General features: G+C 39.3%; 3 protein-coding genes across 3 annotated transcripts in view; 1 reads left to right on the forward strand and 2 right to left on the reverse strand.

Annotated features, from left to right (window-relative positions):
- The window catches only part of vwde (von Willebrand factor D and EGF domains), a 43,076-nt gene extending 36,192 nt beyond the window's left edge, over positions 1 to 6,884 (forward strand). The window contains exons 29-31 of the mRNA XM_071546531.1: positions 808 to 903; positions 1,352 to 1,438; positions 6,799 to 6,884. Coding sequence (XP_071402632.1) covers positions 808 to 903; positions 1,352 to 1,438; positions 6,799 to 6,884 — 269 coding nt within the window. The remainder of the gene's footprint in view (positions 1 to 807; positions 904 to 1,351; positions 1,439 to 6,798) is intronic.
- Positions 3,187 to 6,754, reverse strand: seraf (Schwann cell-specific EGF-like repeat autocrine factor). The gene is made up of 5 exons (XM_071546538.1): positions 6,525 to 6,754; positions 5,809 to 5,904; positions 5,195 to 5,299; positions 4,430 to 4,525; positions 3,187 to 3,458 (listed from the first exon to the last, which is right to left on the reverse strand). The coding sequence occupies exons 1-5, from the start codon at positions 6,745 to 6,747 to the stop codon at positions 3,346 to 3,348; spliced, it is 633 nt and encodes a 210-aa protein (XP_071402639.1). The 5' UTR covers positions 6,748 to 6,754; the 3' UTR covers positions 3,187 to 3,345.
- Positions 6,885 to 11,544: 4,660 nt separating the features above from the next.
- On the reverse strand, positions 11,545 to 19,014 carry tmem106ba (transmembrane protein 106Ba). Its single transcript, XM_071546533.1, has 8 exons — positions 18,938 to 19,014; positions 17,214 to 17,424; positions 15,835 to 15,898; positions 15,392 to 15,551; positions 14,908 to 15,048; positions 14,308 to 14,357; positions 14,168 to 14,221; positions 11,545 to 13,325 (listed from the first exon to the last, which is right to left on the reverse strand). Exons 2-8 carry the CDS (start codon positions 17,410 to 17,412, stop codon positions 13,205 to 13,207), a joined length of 789 nt encoding a protein of 262 aa, XP_071402634.1. The 5' UTR covers positions 17,413 to 17,424; positions 18,938 to 19,014; the 3' UTR covers positions 11,545 to 13,204.
- Positions 19,015 to 20,675: the final 1,661 nt, after the last annotated feature.

Raw genomic sequence — 20,675 nt, forward strand, 5'->3', positions numbered from 1 at the left:
CTATCATTTGATTTTTAGAATGTTTTGAAATCATGTGTTAAAGCTGCACTAGGCAACATTTTTATGTAAAAATATACCTGTCACATCCGTCTAAATCACGAATTGGCGCTGCAGCAAAGAAGAGCGACCCATCCTCCCAAATGAAATTCAGGTGGAAGGCAAATCCAAACATAAGAGCGAAATATAAACCTTTCTCCTAAACAGCAGTGAGAGATCACTCTGTCACAAAAAAAGCTGGACTCACCAACGATGGTTGAAGCTGCTGTGAAAAGTCTTTTTATCGCCTTTTTCACCCACACCAGTCACTATGAAGAAGAAATTTAGGTCCGAGGAGTGCACAGTCCTCTGACGTCCTATTACATGATTTCTGGGTAATGAAGTCCTTGTAATTTAAAAAATTCAAACAGTTATCTCCTGCTGCCACTTGGGGCCGCCAAAGTACAAAGTTGCCTAGTGCTGCTTAAATGCTCTCAGTAACTGAGCTAGATAGGAATGATAGAAAAATATCTTCATTTTGAAGTTCCCAAAACTCAAATGTTTTATTATTTTCAATAGGAATACCAATTAGGGTAATGCTTCTCTCCCTATTTATACTTGTATAATCAATATAAAATTGCTGATTTCATGCTTGCATAATTCTGGTTATGAAGAAGGTTGTGGTTTTCACTGAATCCACATCACCGGTGCTGGTACATCACTGCAGCCCAGTCAGAGATAAAGTACTGTAGATCAGGTGCCAAAAACAAAAAAAGGTTATCCACCCTGCTGTAAGCTATTTTCATGCATCCCTCTCTGTCCTGTGTGTAGCGGTGTGTCTGCAGAAGTGTAGGAACGGCGGTGAGTGTGTGGGACCCAACACCTGCCACTGTCCCATCGGGTGGGAGGGACTTCAGTGTCAAACACGTGAGTACTGATTATACGATAATACTGTGACACTGCAGTATTATATATGGAGTCCAGCTTTTTGACCATGGATAAGAGTCTGGACTTTGGGCACATCTAACTTGTCTGCCATTCTACAAGTCTTTTTTAGGACTGTAACAAAGTTATTAATAATACAATTTTTCAGTCTTTTGACAGAGGAAACAGACAAATATGTAAAAGTCAACATGGATGACAACATGGCTAACAAAATAATAACTGAATAACTGATGTTTTGATTTACTGTTGATTTAAAAACACGTGGATAGGATGGGAATATATTGTGTGTATCCTGTTCTGGTTTCTTGGTTTTGTTTGTTTGGGTTTTTTCCACTTCTCTGCTAAGGAATAGCTGACCCCTAAGACTTTCCTTTCCTCATTTTCTCACAACATCTGACAACATTTCTCCCAATATCGATTCTCTCCTCAGCCATCTGTAAACAGCGGTGCCTGAATGGAGGGAGGTGTGTCCTGCCTGACTACTGCCACTGCCGCAAAGGCTACAAGGGCCTCACCTGCGCAATAAAGGTCAGCAGTGGGGTCACATTTCATAGACACTCACCGGCCACTTTTTTTTTAGGCACATCTGCTCATTAGCGCAAATAGCCTGCTCCTCCAAACGGCGAATCATGTGGCAGCAACTCAATATATATAAAGTGTGCAGACATGGTGAAGTGGTTTATGTTTTTTGTTCAACCAAACGTTAGAATGGGCGAGATGCGTGATCTAAGCCACTTTGACCATGATCTGAGTGTTGGTACCAGACGTGGTGGTTCAGCATCTCAGATACAGCTGCCCTCCTGGGATTTTTGTGCACTACAGTCTCTAGAGTCTAGAGTTTACAGAAAATAGTGCGAGAAACAAAAAACATCCAGTTGAAAACTCGGCCGAAAACTCCTTGTTAAATGGGCAGACTTGTTCAAGCTAACAGAAAGGACTATAGCACAGCTGATGAGCCAGTACTAGATAGGTGTACCTAATAAAGTGGCTGGGGAGTGTATATGGCCCTGTATAGCTCAGTGGGAAAAGCATGGCACTAATAATGTCAGGGTCAGGGCTTCCTTTCCCTCTGGGGCCACGCATGCTAAAAAATGCACTCTGCATGCACTGATACTGTAACCCACTTTGGATAAACGCTTCCACCAATGGCATATGATTATGTATTGAAAACTGTAGTATGTCTTATTCATTTTTTATTTTTTACTGCATTATATATTAAAAGCTCATTTCATTTTATTGCCCTTTGTGTCTTTACAGGCACCACAAGCATGATGGAAATGGAACAAAAAATGGAATGAAAGAGGCTACAAAATGCACAAAGCAAGAAGAGCACCATAAGGTGTGTGTGTGTGTGTGTGTGTGTGTGTGTGTGGATGTGTGTATAGGTGTGTGTGTGGGTGCTGTGTATGTGTGTGTGGGTGTGTGCACAGTTGAACACTAACAGAGGGACTTGATATATTGCACTTGTCTTTTTGTCCCTGTATATCACTACCTCATGGCTCAAGGTAACACACATCTGTTATATGCATAAAACTACACAGCAGTGCTTCTGCAGAGAGTTTATACAATGTATGAGTGTTACTGCACAGTATTATGTAAAAGAAGTAAACGACAAATGAATCAGATAGGAATATATGATGATTCATTGATAAGCAGTAGACTGTTCCTGCATACCGGAAAGCTTTTAGTTCCCACATTTTGTATTGTGTAGTTTACCATGTTACAGATTTAGCCAAAGTATAGCTTGATCTAACTTTTACCAAAGCTAATGTGCACTGTTTGTTTCTTGCTCATGAGAAAAACACATTTTAGTCTGCTTTATTCATTATGACTAACTTAGATGGTACACATCAGTAACTTGTTTTAGACTGACTATGATGAGATATAATGAAAAAGTGCATTTGTCTATTTTTCTTTTTGTTTTTACTAATGTATTGTTTGATCGGGCCTGCCTCAGTTTACCCACTTAAACTGTTACCAAACAGATATACATCAAATGATCACCTGTTGGAGTTGTATGTAGGTTTCTGTGTTTTTTGTTAATGCGAAAAGTTTATATCAAGACCAGATTACATTGTGTTGTTATAAATTACATGTGACAAAATAAAAAAAATACACACTATCTGTCTTTCCTTTGGTTGAATGTAGTTTGACTGCAGATTGAATATTCATGATCAAACAGATGCACACAAATCACACAACTTTTATTCATTTAATAACAAAATACAGTATAGTACATAGCATGTTTATACAGTCAAATGATAATGTTAACACAGGTTCAATGGTTTAAAAAAAAAAAAGACATTACATATGGTAAAAAAGGTAAAAACTACCAAAGCACCAGCTAAAGAATGTAATAATAGTCCACATAAACTTAAAGCCACTGATTGGGCCTCATTGACCTTTGACCCTGTCAGAGTCGCACTAGTGGGACTTTCTCCTCTCCTCACAGCGAGGGCCGGAGTAAGGGGGGCGACAGCGGCATTTCTCCGGAGAAATACACTTCCCTCCATTCAGGCAGGGCCGGCTGCATACAGCTAGAGTCGAAAGAGAAAGAGACACAAGTGGAGGAGGGGAAAAAGGAGTTAATGATCTGTAAAATGTAAGAAAAAAAGGAAATAAGAGCTAGTGAGACCTCACACTACAAATCCAGCAACTGGCCAAGGAGGTGAGAAGAGCTCATAAATTTGTCTGGGTCTGGAAAAATACTGAGGTGAAAACTTTCCAAGGGAGAAGTTTACTATACATGCCAGGTGGCATACTTATCCCCCAGTAGACAACTACATACATTTTACATCATCTGCATCTGCTGACAGACTGATATCTGTAAAGTTAGTCTTCTAGGTAAGATGGGGAGAGACACAGTTTATTGGGATCCAGGGAATACTGGGGTAAAACTGAATAGAGTTTGGAGGAGAGGGGATAATGCGGATATGTGTGTGTGTGTGTGTGTGTGAGTGAGTGAGTGAGAGAGAGAGAGAGTATGTACATTGATGCATTTGAGAGTGCTAGTGTGTTCATTTATTTGTCTTTGTATGTGGGACTCTATGTTTAAAGGGGGCAAAGAGGGAGAGACAGAGATGCTAATGAATTGTCTACACTGAGGTGAAATGATACAATTATGATAAATTGTGAAATGTCAACATGAAATTATAATAATAATAATAATAATAATAACCTTTATTTGTATAGCACCTTTCATACACAACATGCAGCTCAAAGTGCTTTACATCAATAGGAGGCAGATAAAAGACAGATAAAAAGATTAAATTCATATAAAAGAACAAGCAAAATGCATTGCATTAAAAGAATCAAATCAAGTAAAGGAAACACAGAATCAAGCGGTGTTACTTCTTGGTATTGAGTAGTCACTCTCACATTGGTGACACTGTCAACCAGTATACGATTAAGTGTGCCTTACCTCTTCAAAGATAATCACAACTTAATAGCATGCATGTAGTGAATAAATCAGTACAGAGCGGGTGGGTCAGGCCCAGTTTGAACTCACCAGTATGGCACGCCCCCCCCAGCCAACCCTCTGGACAGCTGCAGATTCCTGGAGCCACACAGCTTCCCCCGTTCCTGCAGCCTTGGGGACAAATCGCTGGGGAACAAACCACAGTAACACATTCTCAACATGCCAGGAAGCAGATTGGACTTTTAGTTATAGGTTCCAAACATTTCTTGGAGGCAGAGCTGCTGGCTGAGTTAAACCTCAGTGGGCGGAGCCAAAGAACCACAGTTTTTCAGAGCGCAACTGTGCTCTAGATAACTAGAGTAGTATGGCTAGACTGAATTTTTCAGTTAATAACAAGAGCACTAGGCTTCATAATATTAGCTTCCTCCTCTCTTACCTCTTGTCCTTTTCACTGGGCTTTAGTCTAATGTAACTAAGCCAGAAAACTGTGGTTCTTTGGCTCCGCCCATTGAGGTTTAACTCAACCAATCAGGTTATTTCTGCCTCCAGAGCAGCTCCACCTCTGAGAAATGTTTGTATAACTAAATCTCCAATCTGATGCTCATAAATCACCGTCCACAAGACATACAATGTAAATCTCATTAATGATTACTGGATGGATGTTTGCAGTACATGTTGTTTCCCATGATGACAGTAACTTGGAACTGGAAAAGCATTAGCTTTAAGCTCCATATGACTGAAATGCTTTAGTTGGCTACTGCTGACAAATAGCTCCAGCTGAGAGAGAGACTGCTCCCATTTGGTGACTTTGACCTTTGGTGCTAATAGGGTAATTAGATAGGGCTATAAACAGACCCTCTTGGCATTTGGAGCCGGACCAGCTTGAGGGGCAGATGCACTTGGCCACTCCGTTGACAGCGATGCAATCCCCTCCGTTCCAACATCCGCCTTCACACGTCACTGCCAAAGATACAATACACACCTATCAACAGTGCTATTAATAAGAGATTGGCTATACCTGTCTTCCACTGTTTTGACTGATATACTGTTTGATATATTGACTGACAGTGGGCTAATTTATGTCACCACCTGTACAGCATTCATAGATGTAACCATTGTAGAAGTTGCACTTCCTCCTGCATGCTTGCTGAACTACTGCTGCACTTTTGCTCCATCCCCAAGAGGAATTATGAGAAAAATCAAGTTGTGCTCTATTTGCAATGAAGAATTTTCTGCAGTATTATGCAGGATAGATGCATGAAAAGGGGACTTCCACAGTGGCTACAACTATCTAAAAACATACAGACAAAAAAATGAAAGCCTAAAATAAAAAGTTTAGATTGCAGGCTATGTTCTCTCTATGCATCCAAATCACACAATTAGACTCTGTCAATAAATTCACAACTGTTTATCCAGTTATTTCGTTCCAAGTCGTTCCAAACAACTTCCAAAAAGTAAAATGACTATACCTTTGTGGCAGTATCTTCCTCCATATCCAGGAGGACATCTGCATTTCCCAGGGCGAAGACACGCTCCTCCATTCTTACATTTGGGGTAACAGTTGGCTGCATGCAACACAAGAACATACAGGATTCTGACAACTCTGATAGTGTTTAGTTGAAGAGTTTCATTGCAAAATTAGACACTCTTACAGAATGATCAGTAGCACAACATTATGACAAATTATGACAATTTAAGTTATTATTATAGGACTGTATGTAACTTCACTCCTTGGTTGACAAATGATAGCACTTTAATTTTGTTTTTCTTTTTCTGTTTTGCCTCATAATAACTTGTGGTCATAGTTAACACAGCTTTTTATTTACCACTACATCACTGCCTACAGTATGCATGTAACCTATCATAAATAAATAAATGTCCATAAGCTTAGAGTCTTCTCTAGAAAGAAACATAGACAAAAGGTTGTATCATTATACTGGCAGGTTATAGTTATTGGAAGTTATAGGACTGGGTTTTTTTAAGAGGGAAACCATAAATTAATGCTTTTCTGAAAATTATTTTTGTTTATACTGGTGGATGTTTGCCTTATTAGAAGTAATATTTAACCCACCTTTTATTTCACCACTACATCACTGCCTACAGTTCAGTTTATTCATGCATTAATACATTTCCTTAATCCTAGGGTCTTCTCTAGAAGGAAACAGACAAAAGGTTGTAACATCACCATACTGGCAGGTCTCTCCTTCATAGCCCCGGGAGCAGAAGCATGTGTTGTTTCGGATGCAGATTCCTGCGTGTTTGCACGGAGGCTCGCACCTCGCTTTGGGGTCAAAAACGAACGGGAGCGCGACTCCCCGGGGCGCGTCCGAGCGGGCGGTGCAAAGGCCAACGAGAGCAACCATGGAGGCCAGGAGGAGAGCCGTTGAGCCGAGACCCACGACACCCATGGTGACTCTTCTTTCAACTGGAGAGTAGAAGGAGCCGGACGGTGGAAGGAGGTGGAGGAGAAAGTCCCCTTGAAAGTCCCAAGACCTCTCTCCACGTCGCCCCCGATGCCGGACAGAGAAACTACAACCCAGGTTAGTGCCAGGAGCCACAGGGGGAGCAGATGGGGCGGAGCAGGGTGGGGTGGTTTGGGGTTTGAGGGCTGGCCTGGAGAAGAAGGTAAGTGGGGATGGGGTGGGGGAAATTTAAAAGTAACGTTAGTTTCCGGATCCCGTTTTATTTAATATACAAACATTTCTTGGAGGCAGAAATTATGTCATGGTTAAGTTAAGTTAAACCTCCGTGGGCGGAGCTTAAGGATCACAGTTGTTCGGAGCGTAAAGTTAGCTAACTGGCAAATTTGAAGGGCTAAGGAGGATAACAATAAAACTATAAATAGAAAATATAAATGGTAATGACTTATTTTTACATTAATTCGTGGTCATGGTATTCATGATATTGGAAGGTCAGCAGGCTAGCTAACTATCTTGCCTAGATATAGCTAGCTGATCGTATGGCTAGCTTGAAATTGGAAGGTGAGCTAGGCTAACTACTAGCTAATCTAGATATCGTTAACTTTAGTTTAGTATGACTAGGTTGCGATTTTCACTGAGTGCTAGGCTTTTAGCTTCCTCCTCTCTTACCCCTTGCCCTTTTCACTGGGCTTCAGTCTAACCGTAGAGATTATTTCTTCCTCTAGAGAAGCTTTGTCTCTGAGAAATGTGTGTATAACTACAACTGCAATCTGCAATCTACTCCAATATAGGCCGCACACAAAAAAGGCATTCTTTACTATTAGGAAGGATGACCTAACGATAGTAACCAACCCCCGACCACATGGCTCATTGAGGCGATGTTGTACCTGCCGAAGTGCCCTTTAGCAAGACACTGAATCCCTTCCAGCTCCAGGGTGCTGTTCTGTACTTGACCCTGTCCTGAAGGGGGGCAAAGTGAAAAGAGGATTTTCCTATGGGGATCAATAAAGTATCACATCTTTATTAAATAAACTCTGCCTTTATTAATCTGCCATTGCTCTGTTTGACATTTTAACATTTAAAACGACTGGGAGTGGCTAGTTCACAGGCGATGAAGTTTGAGTACAAAGAACAAGAAAACCAATGTATTATCTATATGCTGCATTCAAAGATTTAGAAAACACTCATAATGCAGTTAAAATGTCGATGGGGGAGGGAGTTGGAGACAGTTAAAATAGGCACCTAGCCTATTTCCTGTCTGAATGATTTTGCAGACAGTAAGGTTGGCTAGCTGGCCTGTCAATGGAAAGGTATTGTCATGTAAAGGTTGCATTGTTCATGAAGAATGGGTGGGCAACATGCAACTGATAATACATTTACCATCATGTAGTTCAACTAGCCTAACCATTATCTAGCAGGGACCTCCATTGCATGGTTGTGAAGGGTAACAACAGACAGTGACTGTGACAGGCAGAAAAAATGGCCAGCTTATATTTTCAGTGAGCAAGAGCTGCTTCAAGATGGAAATTCATGGAGAGCACATATGGAAATGCCATTTCCTTACACCTGGAGAGAGGAAATTCTATATGATCTATGGGGTGAGGGGAAAGTCTGCTCTAATGGCAATAACACAACCAAATCAATAGTGGATGTGGCTGTCATTGCTACCTCTTGGGCCTCTACACTGAAGACTCAATTCAGCACAGTCAGCACATACAGTATTCTTTGCTTTTGCTCACAAATTACTTTTTGTCATTTTTTCTCAAATGAAGCCAGTATATCTTGTGACGTGTCAGAAGTTTCAATGCGGGTTCATACTAAGTTCAGTATGTAGACTAAGGGATACCCAAGTGGTCAGAGAGACCATCCTGTAACTGAGAGGTCACGGGTTCGATTCCCGTAACAGCCACGTGGCCTATCAAAGAGCCCCTGAGCAAGACATTGATTGAACCCCTACCTGCTCATTGACTGTAAAGTCACTCTGGATAAGCAGCTACAGTAAATGCCTAAAATGCATATCTAATTTGTCTTTTCAAAACTTGAAACTATCCAATGCCTGTGAAGGTACAACCAAACAATTCATTTCTTAAATCGACCTCAACAGCAATGACTGATTCAAGAGCTCCTGTTTGTTGAGCATTGCTGAATCCAGTCTTGGCAGACAGACTAAGCTCTGAATCCGCTTTCTCACTCAGCGAGTCTCATTTTCCAGACAGCTTGGACTGAGATAGGGAAGCACAGTAGCCTGGATGCACCAAACTCATTCACAGTCCCACATCCTGACCTGGGGATTTCTGTGGATCAAAACACAATGAAATTGTATCTACTTGAGAATGGGTGGTCAAGCTGAATTAGTACAGCATGTGCCACATTGTTATTTGACTGTATAAACATGTTTAGTTTATTTACACAGTAATAAAACATAGTGACACATTAATTCATTCACTTCACCTGCTTATTCCTGGAGCATATCCCAGCATGCATTGGGTGGAAGGGAGGAAAACACTCTGGACAGGTCGCCAGTCCATTACTGGGCTTAATGCTAATCTTTTATGATAACAAAAGAAGAGAAAAATGACATATCTGTGGATACATCAACAAAAAGTAAACAAATCAACAAAAAAGCAGATGACACAACTGAGTTGGATAACATAATCTAAATGACAGCAAAACACAACATGTTGGATGGCAGTACAGCAACAAGATGCATAAAATGACAAGAAAATGAAATTGAAATAGCCCCAATAAAGAAAATGAAGTCAAAGTGAGATATTCTGTCATTGAATAAAACCGTGATTTGTGTGCATCTTAAACTTGAATATTAAATCTGTGCAAACAAAATACCCTAGACAAAAGGAAAATAGACAGTAGTGTTTTTTTTTTTAATTTGGTCTCATGTATTCCAGTGTAGCTCTGCTCCAAACCACTGACCTGGATCCCAGAGAGGAAGTGAACTAGTGTTTTAATGAGTGCAACAGATGTGAGCATACCGTGATACACTGGAGACCTCTTGTGCTTCTGGCTCCAGCAATGAGTATGTGGGAGCCAACTAAGTAACACAGTGACATACATTCAGGACTGTTGTCTAGCAAGCAAACCTAAACAGAGGACAAGTAAATGGCAGAAAATGTTAATGCTTAAAGTAATAATCCATGACATTTACATATTAATAAATGTCAGTTTTGCTAGTCTGTGATTCAACCTATAGGCCTACCCAGTTCATGAAAGCTTTTACATTTGTTGTACGTGCTGTTGTAAACACCCGGGGTCAGATAGGTCTTTCCCAGCAAAAAACCTCTGGCACACAGGGAGTGATGTGTTTACATTTCCAGCAGCAACAACAGTGGTTTGTTTGGAATAAATGAGAAGAACAGGGTAGTTATCATGAGCAGCGATAGCCACTATGGCTGAACGGACAAAGAAAAGAGCGCCACCTACAGAAACGTATCATCCGAAAATCCAAGGAAAAGGGGGTAGGAAAAGGGAAGGTTTGACTGACAGGTTATCTCTGGGAAGTGCAGTGCAAAAACACTACAGCAATGAGCGCTTAGCCACAAAGAATTTGCTAAAATATTTTTAAAAAAAGGAGCTTGCAGATTATCACTTTAAGCAGCACAGTAAATGCAAAAAGTCCTAAAAGGGCAACAAGTATATTATGCACTTTGTGTCCAGAGATCTTGTGAAAATTATAGATTGTCTGAGAAAAGGTCTGGCCATGGAGCATGATGAGAAATGCTCACCCCTCCCTCAACAACTGTGCCTGGTGCATCTGAGCAGAGCACATCACCTCCAACTGGTCCAGTTAACCTTGTACTCTGTAAACATATTTCTTTAATGTAAAAGGTGACACTTTAAGCCAGCGCTAGACCAGTATGACTTAAGACTGTCAGTTACATAAAAATTAAGACAGCTGTTAGAAAAGTTAGCTGCCATCCTCCCAGGCTTAAGTTCAGTGAAGACTGATGTCTTCATGGTAACAGCTTAACAGTCAGAGAAATGTGGAAGACATTTCTCAAATCTAATTTTATGCCTGTTTTGGCAACAGGTACATTTAAGTTTGTATAGCAAGTCTGACAAAAATTTGTATTCAAGGTTAACACTTACTCTATCTTTATACTACAAGCCCCCAATCCTAGGGGTGGTCAACCTTTTTTTTTTGATAAATCACTCTATTAAATCTATTGACTATTCTTAACCAGAATTATGCATGAAGTCAATAATTCAGTCATTATTAAGAATACATTTTGGCTACATGGGGAGACAATAAATATCCAAAAATAATTTTTCTTCATCACAGCATTCTTCTTCCACCTATTCTTTATTGTGGTAAACAACATTTTGAGCAGGTTGGTCTTCGTCAGGTGCGTTTGATAAAGTTTTATCTTGTTAGAACATGAGATGTCCTAACAAGTTGCTTACAGGGGATCATGGGTACTGTCTGAAACACACCTTACAAAGACCAACTTGGTTGAAGCATTGTTTACCACAATAAAAATTGTAGTGTGAGAATGTTGAACCTACTTTGATTTTTGCACCAGTGGAAGAGGTGGATGTGTATATCACTTTAATATGTGCAGAGACAATAAATATGCATATGTGTAATAAAAACAGCAATATTAGTAATAAATTATTATAATTATTATAACACATCCATGTTCTGGGATCTTCAAACAAGGAATATCCTACTGTAGATTTCCTGAATACTCAGCACCACCCAGTGTGTGAAAACAGTATTACAAACCTCAAAAGTGCAGCAAAACAAACCAAGACATTCCCAAACCTTCAAAACCAATCATGATTTTATTTTCAGCTTCATGCATGAAAAACAAACCACGGTGTAGATGCTTGGCAGTGAAAGACAAGTATCCACATCTACACTTTCTGTGCACAAATGGAGGAGGGGAAATTGTATTAACCGTTAGAAAAACGGACAGAATGGCACTTTGGAGTCTTCATCGTCTTACTTCTGTGATCACATCATTCGTTCATTAGTTCATAAATTTTATACTAACATAAAATAATTCAAATGTTGGGCATTTATAGGCATCTGCATGTGCATGTTCAACGCTATTTGCAAAACGTAAAACAACATTAAAACTTGTGAACACACATTGTATTTCACTGCTATTAATCATCAAACATTCCAAAACAATAACACGTGATAATCAAGAGTGACAAAAGCAAGAAATCGCATGGTTTCAAGACTCAGGGATAGCAATCGATTCATGATACAAGTCAAAGATGCAGAGTGGATTAAAACAGCATAAACAGCACAGCCCATAAAAATAGAGGAACCTTATTAACGGGAAAAAAAACTTTTGTTCAACACCAGATATTATTAGTGCAATAACATGTCTTGAAGCAAGAGCAAGGAGACATCATCATCTATACTATGCTGTAACCCTCCCAGTTTTCTGTAAAATGAAAGATATTCCCTTTTATAAATTTTGTTTTCCTTTAAGTGACAAAACACCTTCAATTATTCATCAAAAAGGTTCTCACGTAATATTAGTATTCACAGTAGTCACATTTGCTTTTACGTCACCCAGGTGCATGATAGGCAAATCTAAGATACGACTTTGATACTACCTTTACTCAGAAGCTGAGTGCAGAGTACAGAACTCAGAGCAAAAAGAAAAAGTACAAACAAATAACAAATGTCATAAGATAACACATTATCTATATTTCACTATACAATATCAAGAACTCTCTTCATGGAACAAAATGACAAATAGAAAAGCTTGTGTAGGAAGGAATGAAAAGAGGGCAAAAGGAAGTGGTTAGGAGGTCAGTGGTTTTCATAACTGGGTCAAAAATGTTAGCTCTAATATCTTACATATTGTATTTCTCGTTAAAATTTGTTAAAAGTGGTCTAGGATGGTTGGGGGCCAGTACCAGGTACACTTTACTTTACTTACATTCTTATTACTTTCTGATTATCACGTTTCATTTGCCAAGCTAAAGTGCATCATATCTGAAACTACTACTTACAATATTTTTTACATCTTAGGAGTGTCTATGTTAAGTATCTCACTGCCTACCAGTAACATAAATCTTTAATCATATTTATCTACTGTTATGTTGGCACCAGGGTGGGAAATGACCACAAGCCTCCAGCCAAATGCTGCTAAGTTTTGGCTGTGGCAAGTTTTTCTACTCTGCCAGCCACTTTGGCAGGTAACCAGCCATAATTTCGAGGTTGTATTCTAAAACGTCTATTATAAACATCTTATTTGACTGGTAAAATGGTGACAGTGGTTGGTGAATTCTGCAGTCCATCAGCCACTGTGGCAAATGGGAGAACAAGTTAATTTCCTGCCCTGGTTGAGACATTATTCCATTGTAACTGAGTGAAGATTTCCTACATTTTCCACTGTAAGTGAGCATAGTGGACCTCTGTAAGAACCTCAGTAAAAACAACATTTGATGCCCGCTATGGCTCGTCTTACTGGTAGACCCGCACATGTCCATGCAAGGAGGTGGTATTCCCTCCACAGTCCACATACTGGTACATCTCCTGGGAGACCTGCTCCGCATGGCCGAAGTACGATGTTGTCACCGTCACCCTGAAAAACAGTTAACAAGTCAACTACACCAGACAAGGATGGGCAGTGTTAGCCTAGAGGTGAGACAAGCGGACAAGGAAGGTTGCCGGTTCAAAATCCTGGACTGGCTGGGAAGATCTGGGTGGAGAAACTCTCTTTACTCTCTTAACAGGTGCAGATTGGAGTTTGAGTTATATAAACATTTTGCGGAGACAGAAAGAATCTCATTGGTTAAATACAAATACAAAAAAATACAAATGGCAATGACATGTCTTATTCATTCATGACCATGACATTCATGATCCTGGAAGGTCAGCAGGCTAGCTAACTAGCTAGCCTAGATAGCTATTGGCTAGAATGGCTACTTTGAACTTGGAAGGTCAGGTAGGAAAACTAGCGCACCTAGTTACCTATGACCAGACTGCACTATTTTCAGTTAGAAAGAGTGCTAGTCTACTATTACTTGGCCACAAGAACCTTGTTCTTTGGCTCCACCCATTGAGATGATGAGATTAGTTCTGCTTCTGAGAAATGTTTACATAACTAAAGTCCAGTTTGCTTAACAGCCCATGACCAAGGCACCTAACTCCCAAGTGTGCCTATCAATCTGTTCAGTGCTCCTCAGTAGAATGATGTGATTGTTTTGGGCAGCTATTTGGTATGAGTGGGTGAAACTATGTGAGTGTGAAGCAGAGACTTGCTGAAAAAGAGCATTCATGCTCAGTCAAGTTTCCCTGGATTAATAAAAGGTTGAAAATCATAATAATGACAATATAGCCTATGACACAGTTTGGAAAGGAAAAGGTTGAAAGTGGAGTTGTAAAAAATTAAATACTTTTTAAAGTACATCAAGCCATACTTACTGCATCATGACCACTATGTTGTGCACTTTAATGGATGGCAGGGTGCAGTAGTCACTGTAAGACAAGAGGTGATTTATGATTTAAATTAGTATGGGGTAGGCATAGTGGTAATTTTTTATGACTTCAAGTGAGATACTTACAACATATAACTCATCTCATCAGCAATGGTGGTGGGAACCGTGTAGTCAACCTGGAATATACGTACAAGAACGATTGATAAAGAAATTAAGAAAAAACAATATTATACATATAAACATTTGTACTAATTACAACAAAAACAAATAATTTGTTGTGGTGACATCTATGGTGATATCTTGAATTCTGTTGATTCAGTGGTTGAGGACTGATACTGCTTACAGTGCCTTACTTAGAGGGCAACAGTCCAAGAATTGTAAAGTCACAAGACTTAAAGATGCTGGGGATTACAAGAAGTTTTGCTTGACTTTTAATTCCAGACTTTACAGAAAATTAATTCATATTATTTCAGTAGTCACATGGAAATTCTCTAAGTTAGTTGGACAGAGTTCCTCGGTATTGTGACCGTGGGTGTAACAATGAGCTGTTGAATAGGCTGTATAAGTTGTCGTTATATTTGCATTGGATCTGTGAAGTTCAGACTCTGTTCACTCATTTTGCATTACAGTGATAAATGTATTACCAGCAACAAACGTGAAACAATGGCAAGTCCTTTGGGTGCAGTTTGTCTATGTGTGTGTACAATGGAAAGTGTTAGGACCCACCTGCCGCTTATCCAGCGGTATGATCACTGTGACATTGTTGTTCTTGGCCTTGCCGATCACCGTCTTGGAGAACTGCACTTGGGCTGTGATGTTGGTCACTGATATGGCATAGTAGTTGTTATTGGTGATGTTCAGAGTGTTCTAGAGGGAAGAAGAAAAAGGGTGTAACATTCTGGCACTTGATGGAGTGCTTGATGGAAAAGTCAATATTGACCCTCAATTAGAGATTGCTCGTTACTTTCTGGCCAAACTACAAAGCCTGAAGTGATTGCCTTAGCTTCACTTGAGAACTCTCGTTTAGCCCCAACGGTAACTTGCGAGAAAAAAATCAATCTTTGTAATTATTGATTTTTAATGGTATAGCCATTCTTTTTACTTTATGGCTTGGTCAGAAAGTTAAAACCATACAGAAGCCAATTTCCCCAGGGGGATCATTAAGTTTTATTGTATCTAAAGATTGGGGAGGATGGCTACACAATCTTACTGTAATGTTGAGATACACAATCCGTCTGTCCTGGTCGTAGGAGACGAAGGCAGACTTCACTCCCACATAGGAGACATCAATAGAACGAGGAAATAGGAAGAACACAGCCAGGCCAGACAGCAGCAGACAAAGGGCTACTGATATCGTGACATACAGCTTTCTGTAAGGATAAGAAAAAGAGAAGTGAGATACTGATGCCACACTGTGAAACTCATTAGCTGGACAACAAGTAACAGTTAATCCTATAAAGTCTCTAGTAAAAAAAAATGTTTTGGTTGTTTTTTTTTGGTTGCATTTTTGACTTTATTAGTTGTTTATTAGTTTATTACAGTTGATTGGCACATCAAAGACTGGGGGAGAGAGGGGGATGACATGAAGCAAAGGTCCTGGGTTGGATTCAAACCCAGGACTTCGAAAAAGAAGTATTGAGTACAGAGACTTACGTCCTGCTTGGCCTGAGCCTCTGGTCGCTGTATGGAATCAGAGCCACAAGCTGATTTTCTTGACCTGTTGGAAAAAAACCCAACACAGAATCAATTAGGGCTGCAACTAACGATTATTTTCATTGTCGTTTAATCTGTCGATTATTTTCTCGATTAATCGATTAGTTGTTTGGTCTATAAAATGTCAGAAAATGGTGAAAAATGTGGATCAGTGTTTCCCAAAGCCCAAGATGATGTCCTCAAATGTCTTGTTTTGTCCACAACCCAAAGATATTCAGTTTACTGTCATAGAGGAGTAAAGAAACCAGAAAATATTCACATTTAAGAAGCTGGAATCAGAGAATTTTGACTTATTTTTCTTTAAAAATTACTCAAACCGATTAATCGATTATCAAAATAGTTGGCGATTAATTTAATAGTTGACAACTAATCGATTAATCGATTAATCGTTGCAGCTCTAGAATCAATATGGTGATGAGTCATGAGCACACCGTGAGCATTCCATGTTTCTATGGGATTTTGTAAGAAGTGTTTTTAAAGTGGTGCACTTTGTAACAGGGCTGTAATACTTGATCCCAGTCCAGGTCTTGAGAGCACTTCTGGCTCAGACTTATCTTGGTCTCAGCTATTTCTGGACTTGACTCAACTACTTTACTCAACTTTTGTATCTTCGGACTCAAATCCCCATCGAAAAATAAAAAAAATGGGTAATTTTATTATTATTTTTTTATTGTTTATTTATTCTCTAGTAATACAAAAAATTGAAGGGATTCTTGACTCAAACTTGACTGAACCTGGTCTTGGAATTGACCTGGGCTCGACTAAGGTGGTCTTGCCCACTGCCCTGCTTTCTAACTTTGTTAAAGCTGCACTAGGCAAGATTTTTATGCAAAAATACACCTGTCTTATCAGCCTGAATCACCAAGTAGGGCTGCAATAGAGAAGAGCATCCCATACCGCAATTGAGATAGATTCACCCTATTTGCCCAAATTAAATTCTGCTGTCGGAAGTGGCGAATCAAAACTTAAGAGCGATGTACAAACTGTCTCCTAAACAGCTCCGACAAAGCTACACTCACCAATGGAAGATACAGTATTTTGCCTCTTTTGTATCTTTGGTATCTTTTGGTATAACGTGATAACAGATCGCCGGTTTGTTAAACATGAGCGTGTTGTGTGCAGCTTACTGGCATCATGTTGCACAATTTCTAGGTAATGAGGTTGAATTTTTTCTGTTGCCTCTCGCTGCCATTTGGAGCTACAAACATGCAAAGTTGTCTAGTGCGGCTTTAAGAAACATGCAATACAACTACTTATCTTCATTATAATCACGATTATTGGTAGTAGTAGTGCAATCATTATTATCTTTAAAATTTTACCACGTGGGATTCTGCCGGTGCCTTGACATGTGGGGCATGTGACACTGTCCCGGCCAGTGAACTCCACATACGGAAACTGGGATACGTCTCCATTCTTTCCATCCTCCTCGCTCTGGGTGTCGTTGTACTCCGGGTCGGTCGTCAGTGCATCCTGACTCTCGTCTTTCTGCTTGGCCAAGTGTGAGTGGGACTTGCCCATTGCTGCAGCTGTCTGTACACAACAGAAAAGATAGCGTGGAGAGGAGCTGCCAAATAGGTGCAGCCGGACGTGCTGACTAACCACATGCCACATGGCCATTTGAATGTGAAATTGGGCCTGGACAGATTCCAGGAAACTTCTCCCAGGAGACCGAGCTTCGGTTGCTGTGCTAACCCTGTTGAAACATCACTGTAATATTGCTGTTATATTCCTATGGGGACTTGTAGTGTGTGTGTGGTATTCAGTGAAGAGTATATAGTACTTTATGGTATTTTTCATCTCCTAGGTATCCCTAACATTTCTATAGGAGTATAGGATAGGATAGGATATAATCTAGCTTATAGTTTGCTCCTGATATTTGTATAGTATCCTTCTAAAATTATCATTGAATTACTATGGTTCTTTTGAGATTATAATGGCACTTTCTGCCTTTCTTTCTATTATTTATCTGCTTTGCTATCACTACAGGATATTCTGTGGTACACTTTTTTTTTAACCTCGAGCAGCTTGTGTGATATTTTAACCTTTTGTCGTTATATTTGTATTTATCCTTCTGAACTCTATTGTAGGGTTGCTATAGATCTTTGACATAATGGTGTGTTTTTGTGTTACCACAGTGCAAACAATTGTAAAACAAACAAAACAACAATTATTGTGGTTGTTTTAACCTTTATAAACAACAATTATTATGTGGTTGTTTAACTGTTGTTGCTGCAGTAAGTAGAAATCTGAGTGTCTGTGGTACTCAATAGTGAGTTTTACTCACCTTACCCTACTTAATGGTATTATTAATCACCGATGGTATCACTAATATCTATAGAACACTCCTATAGCATATTTTGTCTAGTTTATAGTTTTTCCCTCATATTTGTAAAGTATCCTTATACAGTTTATCATGGGTTTATCTTATTTCTCGTGAGGGAATAACGTTAGCTCCTACAACGGACCGCTGCAGTTGTTGTTTATTTGTTTGTTGTGTTTTGTAAGAGATATGAACTCCATTGGTAAGAACAGAAACTACGTTAGAAGCTTTAGGTCCATGCCTACATTGTAATAAACGTTAGCGTTACACAACACGCAAATTACAGAGAAATGCCACAGTCCGCAGGCTGTTGTTTGGGTCTGAGGTCTGAGTCTAGGACTGTTCAGCAGGTCTGATGTGTCCCAACAGCGTTATGTGACTCAACGGGCCGCCATACTGCTCAGCCAGGAACACCGTGTACAAACCGGAGGAAAATGGTTTCACCGCCTGCCATCTTACCACCAAATGCAAAATTAGACATTCTGGTATTGTAATATTATGAGCGAAACTGTTCTCTCTTTCTGTTAATTTTATGTTCTCTCGTTATTCTGTCTTTGCACTGTGCGCACGGATGGTGACATGGAAACAACGTCGGTCTGTGTCGTGCAGTCCGCATCGCATAGATCTCCAAAGCTCTTCAATTCTCGTCTAAAATTCTCGTGTGTGCAATAAACTGCAGATTCTCTCGTATAGCCGTACAGTATTTAACTCTTAACGTCTTACCTTTGTGTGTTTTTATTCAGATTTGCGTGCCATTCGCCGGTAGCGACGTTGTTTATTATGGTTCACACCAGTCAGGCTGAAATGAGAACGCCCCCTCCTCTGCTCATTGGCTCAGGCTCGACAAACCGGTATTCACTGCCCAGACCCAACCACAACAACAAAGTAATAAACTATAATATACATTTAGGTTTATACTATACATAAAACAGCGAACTTGCTTATGGGAATATTATAGGATCATTATAGCGATACCACATTATATACAAAATACCATAAAGTACGATAAGGTCACTGTTAACTCACTATTGAACACATCAGACACACTGTCAGTCGCTATAGGAAAATGATAGGATCATTATAATGTACAATAAGAAATACAAAATACCATAAAGTATGATAAACTCACCATTGAGTACCAAAGACACACTACAAGTCCCTACTGGAATATTATAGTAATACCATGTGATGCAGAATACCACGTTATTTTCCCATTGATGTCTCTTTAGGGGAATACCCGTCACTGAAACCACTACAAAATGGTGAAAAGTCTGAAAATAAGGATTTTTGCTTAATTACTGCATAATTGTGGTTATAGTTGTTCCTGTTTTTGTTTGTTTAGTTCCTTTGCACTCTGGTCAAACTTACAAAGTATATAAAAGCACACCCTTATGAAAAAGAACCGCAGGAACAGCATTCAGCAACAAAAAAATAACAGCAACACTTCAAAATATCACCCAGCTGCTACAGGTAAAAAACAAACAAACACAGAAAACCCTATAGTATTGGCATAATAGATAAATAATACCATGAAGTGCAGTATGGTCACTATAAACTCAAAAGAACTACAGTAATCCATGATACGTTTTAGTAGGATACATAACAAATATCAGAGCAAAACTCTAAACTATATATGATATCCCATAGGAATGTTATAGAAATATTAGTGACACCATAGGAGATGAAAAATACCATAAAGTGGTAAGTGCACTATTAAGTCTCCATAGGAATGTATTCTAGTGTTTTTTCATCAGAGCCAGTGGTAACAAAAAAGAAAAATACAGTTATGTAAATGAGATAAAATATTTACAATCAAATCAAAATTAAATTAAATTGTTATATTATAAATTACAAATATTTCAGTTAGAAGAAACAAACAAAAATGAACAGTACAAGCAAGACAAAATGAATTGCACAATAGATTAAGATATGTGCTGTGTATAAACAGCATCATGATGTTTTGTCCTCAAAGCCAGAATTAGCCTTATCATCAGACCATGACGCATCAGGGCCAGTGCTTGGCATTTTGAAACTCCTGGAAAACCTTGTCAGCTGACTGACACAAAAGAAGTTTTCAGTTTGGGTAATTTTACCACAAACGCCACCTTTTTAACTTTTACAGACGCTTCCCAGTTGCATGTGCACCTCCTAGGATTCACTGCCACATTTCGTTTCGGTAGACAGAATATATGTATTCATGCTGAAGTAATTACATTTTGTTTACAAGTGTTTTTTGGTTTGCCTTTATGTACTGCACTAGAACAAGGTCCTGCTACATATGAGACAAGGAACAGTGTATTTTTCTTATTTTTGTCATGTGAATTATTATTTCTGTGTTCAGACGTATTTTACCTAAGTAGAACTGTTGGATCTAAGTGATAGTTCAATTTTACTCAAGGAAGAGTACAACTAGACCCAGTTGTTTAGAAACTTATGTGAAAAACTAAAAGTATCATAAAAA

This window comes from Centroberyx affinis, unplaced genomic scaffold, assembly GCF_046629955.1.
Source record: "Centroberyx affinis isolate AG114_WGS23_722 - 3 ecotype Tasmania unplaced genomic scaffold, CSIRO-AGI_Caff_v1 ptg005304l_1, whole genome shotgun sequence".
NCBI classification, from domain to species: Eukaryota; Metazoa; Chordata; class Actinopteri; order Beryciformes; family Berycidae; genus Centroberyx; species Centroberyx affinis.

What these genes read in the sequence shown, in the direction of transcription:
- seraf (XM_071546538.1), bottom strand. Translation starts at nt 6,747, where the DNA reads ATGGGTGTCGTGGGTCTCGGCTCAACGGCTCTCCTCCTGGCCTCCATG. An exon ending in CGGCTCCAAATGCCAAGAGG is followed by an intron (nt 4,526 to 5,194) that starts GTCTGTTTATAG and finishes TTTGTTCCCCAG; the next exon opens with CGATTTGTCCCCAAGGCTGC. An exon ending in GGGGGGGGCGTGCCATACTG is followed by an intron (nt 3,459 to 4,429) that starts GTGAGTTCAAAC and finishes TTTCGACTCTAG; the next exon opens with CTGTATGCAGCCGGCCCTGC.
- tmem106ba (XM_071546533.1), bottom strand. Translation starts at nt 17,412, where the DNA reads ATGGGCAAGTCCCACTCACACTTGGCCAAGCAGAAAGACGAGAGTCAG. An exon ending in TACCGCTGGATAAGCGGCAG is followed by an intron (nt 14,358 to 14,907) that starts GTGGGTCCTAAC and finishes CGTATATTCCAG; the next exon opens with GTTGACTACACGGTTCCCAC. An exon ending in AACATAGTGGTCATGATGCA is followed by an intron (nt 13,326 to 14,167) that starts GTAAGTATGGCT and finishes ACTGTTTTTCAG; the next exon opens with GGTGACGGTGACAACATCGT.